Source organism: Phacochoerus africanus, chromosome 10 (genome assembly GCF_016906955.1).
Source record: "Phacochoerus africanus isolate WHEZ1 chromosome 10, ROS_Pafr_v1, whole genome shotgun sequence".
NCBI lineage: Eukaryota > Metazoa > Chordata > Mammalia > Artiodactyla > Suidae > Phacochoerus > Phacochoerus africanus.
The window spans coordinates 71,405,355-71,422,568 of NC_062553.1; the positions used below are offsets into that span (position 1 = coordinate 71,405,355).

General features: G+C 45.9%; 1 protein-coding gene and 1 long non-coding RNA gene across 2 annotated transcripts in view; one reads left to right on the forward strand and one right to left on the reverse strand.

The window, feature by feature from the left end:
• PPEF2 (protein phosphatase with EF-hand domain 2) overlaps nt 1–17,214 on the reverse strand; it is a 47,734-nt gene that overhangs the window by 20,921 nt on the left and 9,599 nt on the right. The window contains exons 2-10 of the mRNA XM_047799416.1: nt 16,396–16,529; nt 11,073–11,200; nt 10,657–10,714; nt 9,097–9,272; nt 7,155–7,272; nt 5,801–5,847; nt 4,645–4,811; nt 3,866–3,902; nt 3,624–3,773 (exon numbers count right to left, since the gene is read on the reverse strand). Of these exons, the coding sequence (XP_047655372.1) occupies nt 3,624–3,773; nt 3,866–3,902; nt 4,645–4,811; nt 5,801–5,847; nt 7,155–7,272; nt 9,097–9,272; nt 10,657–10,714; nt 11,073–11,200; nt 16,396–16,450 (936 nt within the window). The 5' untranslated portion in view covers nt 16,451–16,529. The remainder of the gene's footprint in view (nt 1–3,623; nt 3,774–3,865; nt 3,903–4,644; nt 4,812–5,800; nt 5,848–7,154; nt 7,273–9,096; nt 9,273–10,656; nt 10,715–11,072; nt 11,201–16,395; nt 16,530–17,214) is intronic.
• On the forward strand, nt 1,083–4,701 carry LOC125138152 (uncharacterized). Its single transcript, XR_007137586.1, has 3 exons — nt 1,083–1,762; nt 1,881–2,049; nt 4,650–4,701. It is a non-coding gene; the product is annotated as an uncharacterized LOC125138152 (long non-coding RNA).

A 17,214-nucleotide genomic window follows, 5' to 3' on the forward strand; every position in this document is an offset into this window, starting at 1 on the left:
GCAACACCAGCTCCAAGCCTCATCTGTTCGATCCCTGGCCCACAGCTCATGGCAACACTGGATCCTTAACCCACTGAGCAAGGCCAGGGATCAAATCCACATCCTCATGGTTACTAGTCAGATTCGTAACCCACTAAGCCACAATGGGAACTCCCTGCCAAAGAAATTTTAACCTTATTAGAAGCTGTCATGGAGCCAAAAGAATTCATGTCCACTCTCCAGGGTATCAGAAATCAGACTGACTGCTTGAGGGATTAATCTAGCAGATCAAGCAGCAAAGTTAGTAGCCAGGACTAAAATATCTAAGATTCCCCAGTATTGGCCCTGATCCCTGATGTGGATCTAACAAGAGCTATCCAAAGTATTTTCCTGAAGACGATGTGGCCAGTGAATGGGGATCGGATTTGAGTCCCGGCCATTCTCAGGATGCTGACCCTAGGAAGGGTGGATTTATAACAGAAATGGCAAGATCCTTGTACCTGAATGCCTTAGGGAAGATGTAACACACTATATAAACCAGAGTACCCACCGTGTGGGAGATGTCACCCTCCAGCCGATTCAGAAATTCATTATAGGAGTTGCCATTGTGGCTCAGCAGGTTAAGAATTCGACATAGTTTGTGAGCATGTGGGTTTGATCCTTGGCCTCACTTAGTGGGTCAAGGATCCGGCGTTGCCACAAGCTGCAATATTGGTAGCAGATGCGGCTGGGATCTAGTGTTGCCGTGGCTGTGGCATAGGCCAGCAGCTGCAGCAATGATTTGACCCCTGGCCCAGGAACTTCCATGTGCCTCCAGGGCAGCCATGAAAAAAACAAAAATTCATTATAGGACCAGACATGCAAAGGACAATACAAAAGGTGATATAGAGGTACATGTTATGTGCTAAAAATAATCCTTAAACTGGGCCACTGCCGTTAATCCAAGGAGCTCAGACTCCAAATGCTGGACTGAGAGAAGATTGATGACTTCACTGTGATGCTAAGAGCCACAGGAACCTTAGGTATTTATTAGTATTTGTGGATAATTTTACTGGTTGGGCAGAGGCATTCCTCTGCTGGTCTGCAAAAACTTGAGGTTCTTAAAGCTCTACTAAAAGAAATTATTCCTATATTTGGGTTTCCTAGGTCCATTCCAAGTGACAAGGGAGGGGATGTTATAGCAATAATAACTCAAGCATCTGGAACCTTAAACCTTCCTTGGACACTACATGCTTCTTGGTGGATCTGAGCTACTGGCAAAATTGAAAAGATGGATCACACTCCTTAAAAGGCTATAGCTCAAATTTGTCAGGAAATTAATTTAACCTGGGTTAAAGCTCCCCCAGTTGCCCTGCTTGGAGTGAAGATCGCCAGCCCTGAGGCAAGCTCCAGTTGAACCCCGAAGACAGTTGTATGAGAGACCCTTCCTGTATCCCAGAAATGGTTTAAGATCTGGAAGGAACACACATTAAGGAACTTAAATACCGTCAGGTATGTAGAATCATTGGGAGCTACTCTAACTGCTCTAAGTTTGCTTCTAGCCCGTAAATGTTTCCTACAGGTGTTTGCTTGGGCCACTTCTGTCCTGGAGACTAGGTCCTACTGAAATCTTGGAACAATAAACTTCTAGAAGAGGAGCTCCATCCTTGCTGGACTGAACCTTATGAGGTGCTCTGTGTGCCCCTTCCCTGGCGAAGCTGAAGGGAACTAAGCCATGGACCCATCACACTGAAATTAAGCTGTTCCCACAGAGATCAGTGAAGCCACCATGCCCTGTGTACAGGTATGTATGACATTCTGATCAACAGGATGAGAGGAGAAAACATGTATGCAACCTCTCCCGTGTGTCTTCAAAGAACAAGAGTCCTCTTCTTCCCTTCCTTCTTCTGTCTATTGCTTAGAACACAGATGTGGTGACAAGCCATCTTGGGCTCTGCAAATGAGGGCATGGGAGTTACACCCTAAAGATGGCAGAGGAACAAGACAGAAGGAGCCTTGGTCCTTGGACAATCTAATACAACAAAGCGGCCGTACCAGCCAGGATGTGCGTGTTCCCCGCTTCAAACACAGGTCTGTTTGACTCTAAAGCCACGTTCTTTCATTTGTCACTCATATAACATAGACTTTTATATCAATTAGAGTTGCCCAAAGTAGACTGGCTTATGGATAAGAAGTTCTTTGTCCTTGGATGTCACAGGATGTCAATGTCAAGCATGTCACAGCAGGGAGTCCTGTGTGAATGGGCAGTTAGAGGAGAAAGGCTAAAAGGTACCATTCAAATGTGAGGGTCTATGATTAAAAGAAAATAGGGACTTCCTGTAGTGGCTCAGCGGTTAGTGAAACCAACTAGCATCCGTGAGGACGGGGGTTCAATCCCTGGCCTTGCTCATTGGGTTGAGGATCTGGCATTGCTGTGAGCTGTAGTGTAGGTGACAAATGGGACTCGGATCCTGCCTTGCTGTGGCTCTGGCATAGGCTGGCGGCTGCAGTTCCGATTGGAACCCTAGCCTGGGAACCTCCCTATGCCATGGGTGTGGCCCTAAAAGACAAAAAAAAAAAGAAATAGAATTTTTGCTTTCTAGTTTTCCACTTCTAAAATGAAATAAAAAATAGAGACCTGTTCATATTGGGGTATAATGTGTTCTGCCTTTCTCCCCCTCCCTGTGCTGGTTATGGTAGAATTCCTTTAGGGCAAGCACCATCCCTGGTTATTTTTGTATCTCTGCTAGCACATTCCTTGCATATAGTAAGCACTTAAAGCATAGTTGTTAGGAGTTTCCTGGCGGATCAGTGGGTTAAGGATGCAGCATTGTAACTGCAGTAGCTCCAGTCACTGCTGTGATGTGGGTTTGATCCCTGGCATGGGAACTCCCACATGCTGCAGGCCTGGCCAAACCCAACCTACCCTCAAAAAAAAAAAAAAAAAAAAACCCCAACACCAACATAGTTGTTGAGTTTTTGGGTTTTTTTTTTTTTTTTTTGCTATTTTAGGGCCACACCCACGGCATATGGAGGTTCCCAGGCTAGGGGTCAAATTGGAGCTACAGCCTCTGGCCTATGCCACAGCCACAGCCATGGAGGATCTGAGCCTTGTCTGCGAACTACACCACAGCTCATGGTGACGGTGGATCCTAAACCCACTGAGTGAGGCCAGGAATCGAACCCGAATCCTTATGGATCCTAGTTGGGTTCGTTAACTGCTGAGTCATGAAAGGAACTCCCATAGTTGTTGAGTTTAACTGCAACTGATCATCATCTGTGTATTTGCCTGTAACACGCACCCTGCATGAAGTAGGCACTCAGTACACATTCGAGTTTAACTGACAATGAGCTGAATTATTTAAGAAATGGAGGCATAGTAGGTGGCAGTGATCGAGGGGTAGCGGTTGGAAGTACCTAGATCAGGGACAGCAAACAGATGGCACTAGTTGCCTCTCCCCACTGTCATGCCCATGGCAAATATTAATTCATCACAGCACACTTGCTCCAGCTGTGGACTCCCAGTCCTCCTCCTGTCAATGATTTAATGGCTTCTCTTAACAGCCCTTATTGGTGAACTGGAGTCAGCATGGAGTCAAGATGCCATTTGTCTTATGCTGGCAGTGACATGGGGCATTATGGTGAAATCCGCACTACTTCAGTACCTTATGTCTGTCTAGTTTGGCCAAGAGCTCCAAGTCAGTCATGTCTGACACGCCACCGTGAAGAATCAGGACTTTCTCATCAACCAGAGTGGCCAGCGGAAGCCAACAGAACACATCTTGCAGTATTTTTAGTATTTTCTTGCCATGTGTCTGAAAAATGATATCAATATGATATTAAGTTTCAAAGAACTCACTGAGCTTCTCTGAACTAAGAGAAACTTTTGCTTTTAAAGGCAGCATACCTTATATTTTTGCATCACTTCCTTGGTGAAACCATAGCTAGAATGAGAAGCAGAAACATATTAAATTTAGTGACATTAGTTAGAGCATGATTGCATTTTTATAAAAATGCAGATTCTATATGCATCTACTTAAATATATGGCAAAGAAACAGAAACAATTGCCGAAATGTTTACAATTATAGCATTATCTCTGGGTAGAGAAATTATGAGATATTTTAATTTTCTTCTGTTTATCTGTATTTTCTACTTTTTCTCTAGTGAACCCTTGTTTATGTGATTAAGTATATGGATGTGTGAAAACAAATTTAATGGCTTTATTAGAATAGTAGGATAGGAGTTCCCGTCGTGGCGTAGTGGTTAACGAATCCGACTAGGAACCATGAGGTTGCGGGTTCAATCCCTGCCCTTGCTCACTGGGTTAAAGATCTGGCATTGCCGTGAGCTGTGGTGTAGGTCGCAGACACGGCTCGGATCCTGCATTGCTCTGGCTCTGGCGTAGGCTGGCAGCTACAGCTCCGATTCAACCCCTAGCCTGGGAACCTCCATATGCCTCGGGAGCGGCCCAAGAAATAGCAACAACAACAACAAGACAAAAAAAAAAAAAAAGAATAGTAGGATAATGTATACCTTTAAAAAAAATCTTTTAAAATGGTATATATTGTGTACCCCAATATATAAAATTGGGAGACTTCTAGTAACAACGCAGCAGCTCTGGCAAAGTAACTGTTTACACCTGCAACAAGTAAAGCTCAAACCATCAAGCATGTTTTGGTTTGTACCGTAGGTTCACCATATAGTCTTCATGGTTTCCTCGGTTGAGATGGAACTCTTTGGGGTAAACCAACATGAAGGCAAAAAGAACCATCAGGACCTCAACTGAATTCTTGCCTCGATCCACAAAGTCGCCGTTGAACACATAGGCCCGCTCTGGTGACGGGAGGCCATTCTTCCCGAGAAGGAGGCGAGTCCAAGGAGAGGCAGTGGAAGGAACGGAAGAGGAAGTGAGGTCAGGCCAGTGTGCATCTGACAGTCACCCCAGCCCTAAAAGCCAACTCTGTGCTGTCTGCTCTCCTCCCAACATGAAATGTCAATAAAAGATGGAAATATTTTCTACTGGTCTCATATCTCTTTTCTAGCCAGGCTGAGGTTAGGACACACTCGTGAAAATAAACACTTTATCCCAAGCCACAGTATCGACATGTGGCGTGTGCATAGGGCACTACACTTGCAATTCCAAGCCCTGTGAGCAGTCCGGCCCCTCTGTGTTTAACTAGCAATAGTAACAATAGCTGCCATAGATGTCTCGGGATTAAACAATATATTAGCAAATGCTTTGAGAAGTGCAGGATATATGTATAAAAAGTAATATTGCATTAATCAAATATTTATATACCTCGATCTATGCTCTGTATTTGATAACTAAAAATAGATATGAAAATAGCTTTTGGTTGCTTTAATAATAAACAATTCCCTCTGTTTAGTGATTTTCTTTTTTCCAAATAATGATTCTTTCCCTTTATTAACCCTTGATTTTGTATTTTTTAAACAGTTTACAAAAAATACACTAAATTATGACTTTGTGTTGTGGCTCAGAGAACCAGACTAGCATCTATGAGGATGTAGGTTTGATCTCTGGTCTCATTCAGTGAGTTAAGGATCTGGTGTGGCTGTGGCTGTGGTGTAGGCCAGTGGCTGCCACTGCAATTTGACCTCCAGCCTGGGGACTTCCACATGCCACAAGTGTATCCCTAAAAAGCAAAACAAAAAAAACCCTAAAATGTAATCCAGTGATGACTTTACATATTTGCTACATATTATTTACAAATATTATTTTCTAATAGTTTAAAACCCAAGTCATACTTAAGCATTTTTAAAATACTGTATTTGAATTTTAAGCCTCAGAGCAAGACAGGAACTTAATTTGAGCATTCATACCTTATGAAATATAAATATTAAGTCGTCCAATTGGCCATGTAAATCTCCTAAGAAAGAGAAAAATGGAAAAAATATCAGTTTTGATTGGAGAAAAAATTTCAGTTTTGATTGGTCTTCACCATTTTTCTAATTTCTTCTGTAAAAAAGGAAAACACCTAATGTGTACCTAAAACTAATGCAATATTACATCAGTTATATTTCAATTTAAATAAAAGGGAAAATACCCAGGAAAACCTGACAAAGAAACTTAGTTATCCACCTTTCCATATGTAGGACAGGGATAATTATTAACCTCCCTTGATGCAGGGATAGTTCATACTAAAAGCAGAAAGCACAATGTTTCTTCTCCGTGATCATCATAAACATTAAATGACTTATTTTCAGTGCAGCCAAGACAGGACAGAGCAGTGCAGGTTCCCAAACCCGGATGAGAACTGGAGAGGCTGTTGCTGCAACTCGAGTAGGATCACTTAGAGGTCAGTGTTAACAAGATTTTTCAAGATGTTGGAAATTTGGATTTTAATATGAAATCCTCCAAGTTCAAATGTTGGAAACTTTAGAAATGTAAGAACAGGCGTTCCTGTGATGGCTCAGCAGGTTAAGAACCAACTAGTATCCAAGAAGATGCAGGTTCAATCCCTGGCTTCGCTCAGTGGGTTAAGGATCCTGCCTTGCCATGAGCTGCGGTGTAGGCTGGCAGCTGCAGCTCCAATTTGACCCCTACCTTGGGAATTCCCATATGCTGCAGGTGCTGCCCTAAAAAAAAAAAAAGTGTAACAACATGTTGGGGCAAACAAGATAGTGCAGGTTGCATGTGGCCCTGGAAGCGCCAGTTTACAATCTCTGGTGTATTGGTCTCCCCTAAGTTCAAGTGTGGGGCATCAGTCTATGATATTAAAACATCGCTGAAAACATAAGGAGATGGAAAAGACTATCGTTAACAGGATTTCTCTCTGCAGAAGAATAAATGTAGAAAGGAACAATTCACTAGGCTTTTAGGCTTTTTCGAGTACAATAAATAAACTGTCATCTCTCAAGGGAAGGTCTGGTTCTTTGCAGGAATTTTGTTCTGAATGGAGAGCATGAGTTTGGGGTCAGATCTGAATCGCTTGGAAAAAAATAGCCGAGGCTGAGCCCGCTCAACCCACAGTTCTCCTTCTCGGTACCACCCCCGCTTTTAAGTGATGGGGAGAAAATATGTAAATGTAATTAGTGTCAAGGTGTGCACCTGGCCTGCCTGCGTTGTGGCCATCACATGGCTACCAGGTGCCCTCCAGCCCTCCTCCCCCACCACGCCCATCACAGGCAGACTTTTCTGTTTGTATCCAGCACATAATTTCTGAGGAGCTCATACCACACACTGTGATTTCCTCGCTGTAGCAGGTGGAGACACGGTTGATGTTTGGCAGTTGTACCAGATGCTTCCTGGCTTCATGTAGAAGATTCAAGACGTAGCGAGCGTGGAGCCTCTCCTAGCAGGAAGAGGAGGGAGCAGGCAAAACAGCAGAAATTCATGAGGGCAGATGGGCCTCACCTTACTGCTTCAGGACCCTGGGAAACTGCTCCTGGGAGCCTGTGCTCAGAACCTTTCTTTTTCACCCATCTTCTGCCTTTGTGCTTTTCATTATGGCCCCAAATACTGAACCGATGTTCTCTTTCCTACCTACTCTATGTAATCGTTCCTTGCCTTTAGCTTGGGAGAAACACATGACTATCTCAGCAACGTATGGATAAGTGCACATATGTCCATGGAATGAGTGATCCTATGATTACTGGAAAAATCATCCCAACTCCTGCAATGAATTATCTTCATGTAAAAAGAGGAAAGGGAGTTCCCGTTGTGGCTCAGTGGTTAACAAACCTGACTAGTAGCCATGATGGCGCAGGCTTGATCCCTGGCCTCGCTCAGTGGGTTAAGGACCTGGCATTGCCATGAACTGTGGTGTAGGTTGCTGATGCGGCTTGGATCCTGCATTGCTGTGGCTATGGTGTAGGCCAGCAGCTACAGCTCCAATTTGACTCCTAGCCTGAGAACCTCCATATGCTGCAGGGGCAGCCCTAAAAAGACAATAATAATAATATATATATATATATATACACACACATATATAAGTGGAAGGATTGGAGTCTGGCATAAGAGCTAGAATCTGACCAGTTCTTACCACCTCTGCCTCTACCAGCAGGGTTTTAAGCCACTATCACTTTTTGCCTGGACTATTGCAGTAGTCTCTTGAAAGGTCTCTCTCCCTGCTTCAGCCCTTGTTTCCTACACTTTGTTCAGCAAATGGAATGATTATTTTAAAACGAAAACTGGGAGTCCCATTGTGGCTCAGTGGTTAACAAATCCGACTAGGAACCACAAGGTTGTGGGTTTGATCCCTGGCCTTGCTCAGTGGGTTAAGGATCCGGCATTGTGGTGAGCTGTGGTGTAGGTCACAGATGTGGCTTGGATCCTGCGTTGCTGTGGCTCTGGCGTAGGTCAGTGTCTACATCTCTGATTAGACCCCTAGCCTGGGAATCTCCATATGCCGAGGGAACGGCTCTAGAAAAGGCAAAAAAAAAGAGACAAAAACAAAACAAAACAAACAAAACTGGGTTATATCATTCCTGTGCTCACCTCTTTCAGAAAAACAAAAGTCCACCCTACTCACCTCTGAGCCTCCATCTCCTAATCCTTGTCCCCTGGCTTCCTCCTCTCCAGGCACAGTGGACTTCCTGATGTCCCCGAGCAGTCCTGGCATGGTCCTGCCTCAGCACTTGCTCCCTCTGCCTAGAACACTTTCCCCAGGCATCCTTGTGGCACAGAAGTCACCTTTCAGTGGTGGTTCCCAGACCATTCTACAAAACTGCCACCTCTCTCACCGTGAACTTAGCTGATGCTTTGACACAGCTCGTATCACCTTCTCATATATTCCATAATTTATATCTTTGTTATTTTCTCTTTATTATCTGGCTCCCCACTAAAATTTCAGCCCCATGAAGGCAGAGATTTGTGTCTGTCTTGCTCACTGCTGTATCCCCAGTGCCTAAAACAGAGCTCACATACAGCAGAACTTAGCAATCGCCTGTGCGATGAGTGAACAAAGAGATGACGTGATGGGGAGGGAGGGTTTCAAGACCTAAAAACTGGCTCAACGACCCCAACATCCCACCCTAAATAAGGGCGAGTCATATCTCTCTAGTGGATCCCTGATACAAACACCCTAAATCCAGGGTCATTCCTTCTGCCTTGGGTCTGCTCTCCTGGTAACAGGACATGGAACTGGTAGTGACCCAGGTCCCCTGGCTGAGCTTACTTGTTTCAGTCTGAAAGCTTCCACCAGGGCGGTTGCGTGCTCGGGAAGGAGCGGGAAGAAGAGGTGCGGCCCCGTGTAACTGCCCGGCACCTCCATGGACTCGTAGTCACCGCAGTTCTCCATCTCCGAGTCCTGGGGGCATCTCTCTTCAGTGAATATGCGGTTCAGGAAATCCGCTAGTCAGGACAGAAAGGGTGACTGGCTTATGACCAGACCTACAGTCACAGGCGATGCTGAATTCATTCCCTGGACCATACGTGAAATGGGACCTGGCACGTATAGCACCGGCTCCAACACAGGAGAGGACAAAGGAGAGGGCAAAGTGCGAGCTCCTGTTGTGGCTCAGCAGGTTCCAAACCTGACTTGTATCCATGAGGACACAGGTTCCATCCCTGGCTTCAGTGGGTTAAGGATCTGGTGTTGCTGTGAGCTGTGGTGTAGGTCATAGACTTGGCTCAGATCCTGTGTTGCTGTGGCTGTGCAGTGGGCTGGCAGCTACAGCTCCCATTTGACCCCTAGCCTGGGAACTTACATATGCTGCAGGTTCAGCCCTAAAAAGCAAAAAAAAAAAAAAAAAAAAAAAAGAAAAGAAAAGAAAAAAGAAAAAGGGCAGAGTGATGACAAATGAGGATAGGAAGGAGAAAAATGCTGCTCTGTCATTTCCATTCCACTTTATTTTTGTCTTTTTAGGGCCACACCTGCAGCATATGGAGGTTCCCAGACTAGGGGTCAAATCAGAGCTGGAGCTGCCGGCCTACACCATAGCCACAGCAACACTAGATCTGAGCGGCATCTACGACCTACACCTCAACTCATGGCAATGCCAGGTGCTTTGATCCAAACCGTGTCTTCATGGATACTAGTCATATTTGTTTCCGCTGAGCCATGACAGGAACTCCCTCCACTTTTATTTTAAAAGATTGACTTAGAAAGTACAGAGTTTAGGGGCCTAGGCTTATAAGCAGGAAGAAAGGGAAAACTATGGTAAAAAAATTTTTTTCACAGACATTTCTGGTGTAGTTACTGCACGTGGCAGATGCCCTAGACTTGCTGGCAATTAATTTTCAAATGCCTGCCCCTGCATCTCTAGCTAAGGGCTTTTTTTCCTGGATCTGCAGAGAGCCCTGCTTGCAGGCCAGAAATGCATGAATCTCTCTCTTCCTACAGCCCCTCCCAGCAGCCTTCTACCAAAGATTCTCAGGCCTTGACAAGTTCCCTCTACCTTGGGGTAGACTGCGGCCGGCAGGGGGTGTGTTTTGCACTATTTCCTAGTCAAACTGCAGCTTTAGTCACCCACCCTTTATTGCCGGCCTCCCCTTTCCTGAATCCCTCCCCCACTCCCTCCCCCACCCCCAGTGTTTCCTGTATTTACTAAAAAACCCTCTTTGCCCTCAAACCCTTGTCTCCAGGTGTGCTTCCAGCAGAACCAGATGTCAGCCTCCTCGCGCATCCCCTGGCTGTCACCGGATCCACATTTTCACTCCGGGTGCACCCCCTACTTCACCCCGACATCTTTGACCCTGAGATGGAACGGCGTGCCCTATGGCAGTTCATACTCACTCTCGTCGTGACTGCTGGGGGTGAAGTGATCCACCAGGTAGCTGAAGAAATCATGGAGCTATGGAAGAATCCAAGGTCGTTGTAGAGACGCAAAGAGAACCCAGGAGGGGTCCAGAGCGGCCAAACCGCCCCGGCCGCCCGCCCTCTCCCCTTCCCCCTTCCCCCTTCCCCCCTTCCCCCTTTCCCCCACCCACTCCCTTCCCCCCTCCCCCCTTTCCCGTCCCTTCCCCCACCCCCTTCCCCCCTCCCTCACCCCTTCCCCCCTCCCTTCCCCCTTTCCCTTCCCTTCCCCCACCCTTCCCCCTCCCCCTTTCCCCACCCTTCCCCCTCCTTTCCGCCCTTCCCATCTTTTCCCCCCTTCTTCCCCCCCCCAGGAGGCGTGGAGCTGGAGGTGGCCCCGCCCCATCCCTTCGCACCTTGACCTGGTCTTGCTGCCCGGCGTACTCTATAGACTGGAAGATGCTCCAGGTGCAGTGCCGCCTCATCTCCAGGCGTGCCATGTAGCGCCGGAACCACCTCTGGATCAGGGCCGCTGCCTTGAAGGCTGTGACACAGATGGAAAAGCAAGGCTGAGTGTTGGGTTCTGGGCTCGGAGGCGCGGTGGAGAGGGGAGGTGCCTCTCCCACTGTAGTGCGGGGACATGATTGTGGGGAAAGCGCTCCTTTCCCTTTCCGCATCCGCGCCCCACCCCTCCTCCATTCTTAGCTATTAGTTATCCTAATATCACTGGAGGGTTATGAGAATTCCTACTTTTTCTTTCTTCCAAATGTTTTATTTTGATTTAAAGGTTCATTTTAGCGATTTCATACCATAAATTTTAATCAACTTATCCTAGCAAGTGGGCAGAATAATGTCAGTTCAACTTAAAACTTTTCTTTCAAAACTTCATCGTTCTGGACATAAGTAATAAAACTACCTTCCATTAAGAAATCCCGGTACAGGACACAGTGGGAACAAACAATAAATTTTTCTCAGAGTTCCCATTCCTGGCTCAGCGGAAACGAATCTGACTAGCATCCTTGAGAATGGAGTTCGATCCATGGCCTCGCTAAGGGGATTAAGGATCCAGGGTTGCCGTGAGCTGTGGTGTAGATCGCAGGTGCAGCTTGGTTCTCCTGTTGCTGTGGCTGTGGTGCAGGTGGGCAGTTATAGCTCCGATTTGACCCACTAGCCTGAAACTTTTATATGCCGTGGGTGTGGCCCTAAAAAGACAAAAAACAAACAAAAACCCAATAAATACCATTCATCTGATAGTTTAGCACACAGAATTGATCGCTTCAAAGAGGCAACAACTCTGCCGTCGCTCCTGCCAACTTTTAAAGTTGAAAATAATGGCTAAGTCAGTGAGCGCCCCCACTGGGCACCTCACAACTCATCAGAAAGCCAACCGGGAGGGGGCAGCGAGTGTCCCTACTTGCCTTGGCGGCTCAGCATCCCTCACCCTCACCCCCCAACCCCCCAGCTCTCCTCCTTCATTGGAATCCCACTTTTTGATGAAAAGATTTATATGCGTGGAGGTAGAAAGGTTGGATTCTGAGAAGGAAATGTAAAGTGGAGAGGCCGAGCGAGGGACGCGGCACCTTGAAAGTAGGATGTTGCAGGTACCGCTCAGCCATCAATAAGGAAATTTTGCCACATACAGCAACACGGAGGGCATTGTACTAAGTGAAAGACGGCAGACAGAGACAAATATTGTGTGATACACTTGTGGAATCTAAAAACTACAACAAACTAGTGCATGTAACCAAAAAGAAGCAGACTCACAGACATAGAGGACAAATCAGTGGCTACCAGTGGGCAGGGGGAGGTGGCAAGAAGGGGGAGAGGCAGGATAGGGGAAGCGAATAAGAGGCACTAACTATTAGGTCTAAAATAAGCTACAAGGACATATTATACAACATGGGGGAATATAGCTGACATTTTGCAATAACTGTAAATGGAAAGAAACCTTTAAAATTGTGTTGGAAAAGAAACACGCTTAAATGCAAAAACAAAAACAAAAACGGGTGGTATGACGCAGGAGTCAGAGGGTGGAGAGCACATTTTGATACTGTAACTACAGACAGGATGTCAGGAGTGTGGCTCCAGGCCTAGAACTGCCCCTGACAAGCTATGAGGCCTCAGGCAAGTCACCTTCCTAGACCTGTGTCCTCAGGAAAAAAAAAAAAAAAACTAGAATATACCTGGGAAGAACACACACACACACACACACACATATGACTTCATACCATCATGTCACGTGCTGGTAAGTGCTGCTGTCCCCATGTTCTTATGTCCCTGTGGCTCACTGTCCCCATCACAATACATCTGTCATTGCACTGACTGTCCAATGCCAAGGGCAGCCTTGGGGCTTCTCTGTCTGCCAGGACCTAGGTGCTGGGTGACTGTGCAGCCCAGGATGGCGTGAGTAGGTCTAATTCTTCCTCTGACATTAGAAGCTGCGGTCAAGGACTGCTGCCAGAGAAGAGAGGAGCTGTCCTCATGAGCAACTAGCTTCTCCTTAATAAGCCCCCAGGGCCCGAATGTGCGGCTGGTGGTGAATGGAGCCTTTGTGGATTATTGTGGATTACAGGGAAAGCCTGCAGATTCACTCGGATCAACCTCGTGAACAGCAGATTGATTTAACATGTTTAGCTTGCATTAGAGAGCTGATGGAATTCTCACTGATTTCTCTAAGAGGAGGTAGAGTAGCGGAGCAGGAAAAGAGAATGTGAGAGGAGTTTAAGCAAAGCTGCATTTGATTTTCTGTGAGGAAAAAAATGCCATAGTGTAAGTATGTTCCCAAGGCACTCACAAAATAATAAGCGAGGGGGATTGAATTCTGTAACTCCCTCTTCAGAGGATTGAGTGAAACGCCCAGAGGAGGTGCTACTTATCCAAAAAAAGACTCTTTGGGAACTCACAGGAAACACACAGACATCTTCACCTCACCCTAGACGAACATCTGGGAACCCAGGAATCTGCAGCCTTAACAAGACCCACGCACGATTCTCCCTTGTGCTGAAGTGTAAGCAACGCTGAGAAATATCACTGCCATCCATGTCCATGAAAAGGTTTGCTAACGCCCAGCCTCAAGCCTTTTACAGCAAGTGCTGCCAACTAGATATACTTACATCTTCTTTACTGCTTCAGCGACTCAGGACAGGGAGAGCAGGCAATGCGTCTATTTCTCCCTTTTTTTCCCTTCCAGCCCTCTGTCTAGAGCCTGCGTTATCTCTAATTTTTTCTCTTTTTTTCTTTTTAGGGCTGCACCTGTGACATAGGCAAGTTCACGGGCCAGGGGTTGAATCAAAGCTGCAGCTGCCAGCCACAGCCACAGCCACACTGGATCTGAGCCGAGACTGTGACCCACACCGAAGCTTGTGGCAACGCCAGATCCTTAACCCACTGAGTGAGGCCAGGGGTCAGACCTGTATCCTTATGGACACTAGTCGGGTACTTAACCCGCTGAGCCACAACAGGAGCTCCTGGGTTACCTTTAATTGAGATGGGTGCTGTGCAGTGTAAGATGGTTTAAGATTCTCTACCCCTTCCCCTTCCCAACAATGCAGTGTGATAGGCTTAGACTCCTCTTCCTCAGCTTCGTGCAGCCTAGATCCCAGGGTACACCTGGGATAAACACACCTGGCTATTAAAAGTCCATATTAAGGACAAGGCAACCACATGGGGGACAGAGTCCAAGGGGTACTGAGACATCAGATATGGGGCAAAGGGCTGTCCTGGAAGCAGAGCCTCCTGCCCCAACTGCCCCAAGGATCACAGGCAAACCATCCAGCAAATTCCTTTGCAAATTTTTTGCAAATTCCTGACCCACAAAATTGTGAGCATGATAAAATGGTTGTCTGAAGCCACTAAAGTTGTGGGATTGTTTGTTATGCAGCACTAGATAATTGGAATGGGAATTGTATAAATGTCTTATGAAATTATAAAACGAATTTAAATTAGAATGCAAACAAATCAATCTCTAAAAATCAAAAGCAAAAGTTCAACAAGTGGATCTAACCTTGTATAAGTTGGTGGCATAACCACACAGAAAGGAGTTCTTTCAAATGATTTGAAAATTCAGTAATTTGTATATCCCTAGAGGCTATATCCAAAGGACAAAAAGAACTACAAAGAAACCTTAAGGGGTTTACAGTAATCATATTGTTATAATAGCATTGTTATTATTATTCTGAAACTTATTCAGAATAATTTAAAACTTGTTCAGGAGTTCCCGTCATGGCGCAGTGGTTAACGAATCCGACTAGGAACCATGAGGTTGCGGGTTCGGTCCCTGCCCTTGCTCAGTGGGTTAACGATCCGGCGTTGCCGTGAGCTGTGGTGTAGGTTGCAGACGCAGCTCGGATCTGGCGTTGCTGTGGCTCTGGCGTAGGCCGGTGGCTACAGCTCTGATTCAACCCCTAGCCTGGGAACCTCCATATGCCTCGGGAGCGGCCCAAGAAATAGCAACAACAACAACAACAACAATAACAACAACAACAACAAAAAAGACAAAAAATAAATAAATAAAAATAAAACTTATTCAAATAATTTTAGGACAAAAATAAGTGTAGGACAAAATACTGTAAGACAAAGTAAATAATACCTCATAAATATCATTAGGGGAAAAAGGTTTTTGTTTTTTGGTTTTTTGTCTTTTTGCCTTTTCTAGAGCTGCTCAGGGCTCCTCAGGGCTGACCTCCCAATGAGGTCATTCTTGATTCATCTTTCTCCCCCACTCCAAACATGTAATCAAATGAATCTTGTCAACTCCACCTCCTGAATACTGTTGAAAGTCACTCTCTTCTTTCCATCTCTACTGCCACCAACTCTGAACCAAGGCGTCATCTCTTTATTAGATGACTTGGGTATTTTCTAAATTGTTCTTTCTTCTTATATTCTTACCCATCCCCCCATGGAAGGCAGGAGGGCTTTTTCTACATGTAAATCTTATTCTAGAACACCCTGTATTGAATTCTCCAATGGTTCTTCATGCCCTTAGGATGAAGTCTAAAATCCTACAAGCTTCTGAGTGACCTGGGTTCTGCGTATCTCAGCAGCCTCATGTCACGCCATCCTCCAGCTTGGACACTTCAGACCATTCTTTCCTTGAATATGCCTCTCTTCTTGCTACTCCACCGCTTCTGTATCCTCTATCTGGAATGCTCTTTCTTTCTTTCATTCTTTCTTTTCTTTTTTTTTTTTTTTTTTTTTTTTTGCTTTTTAGGGCTGCACCCACGGCATATGGAGGTTCCCAAGCTAGGGGTTGAATTGGAGCTACAGCTGCCAGCCTACACCACAGCCGCAACAACTCAGGATCCAAGCCATGTCTGTGACCTATACCACAGCTCACATCGACACTAGATCCTTAACCCACTCAGTGAGGCCGGGGATCAAACCCACAACCTCATGGTTCCTTGTTGGATTCGTTTCCACTGAGCCACAATGGGAGCTCCTGGAATGCTCATTCATCCCCCTTTTGCCCAATCTTACTTCATTTACTTATAAAGGTGTTATCTGGGATAAACCCCAATGGACCACACTGACTCCTTGAGCAAATTTTAATTCTGTTAAGTATAATTGACCAAGTCCTAGCGTGTTCAGCTGAGAGTTCTGGTTCTCATGGCACAAGGAGGAGAAGCTGATTTTCCAGTCAACATGAGCAGAAATGTAATGATGTCCTGCCTACACTGAGAAGCTCCTCCCTACACGGTATAGGCTTTGGGGTACCCACGATATGTTCGGGGAAGCACGTACCTTTCTCTGCGTTCTGGAAGGTAAAATGATGTGGGTTCGAGGTGCCGCTTCCCATAGTGTAAGTGCAATGTTTCTGCAGGATGCAGATGGCTGGTCCAAGGGAGAGTGAATTCTTTGCAGACAAGAGAGGGGACCTGCAGTAGGGAGATTTGCACAGAATATTTGTTCATTGTCTAGGAACCTTGTCTCCCACATCATAAAAAAATGCAAGGCTATCCTTCGGCAGCACCCTTCCCCCCAGCTCCCCAGCCTCAGTGCGTGAGCTCTTCCTCCCCTGAAAATTCCCCCCGTGTGTCATCTCCTCTCTCTCCTATGTTTTCAACCCTTCTACTAGCTTTTCCTTTTCAGTCTAAAACCCTATTGAATTTTCCAAGCAATTCAGCGTCAGCCTCATCCTTTGACCTCCTGGGTCCCCAACCTCTTTTTTCTCATCCAGGTTTCTCTCAAGGAGACCACTTATCTTCAGCTTCATTCCTCTTAACACCATGCTTTTCATTCTCACTCTTGATCCAAACTTTTCATGCGGATGTTTGCAATGCCTTCACCTTTTCAGTGCTTACCTTGCCAGAACAGCAAGGCCATTCATCTCAATGTCACACCTTGATTTTAACTCAACTCCACGGAATTCCATGATGCCAGACTCTTTTGCCTTTGCTCCCACCTCTCTATTTATTCCTTCTCCTACTTGAGCTCTTTTTTATCTACCCATAATTTGTTTTTTCTTTTTTTGGCCTCCCCGCAGCATATGGAGTTCCCAGACCAGGGATCAGATCTGCGCCGAAGCAGCAGCTCTGATCTACTCCACAGCTGTGGCAACGC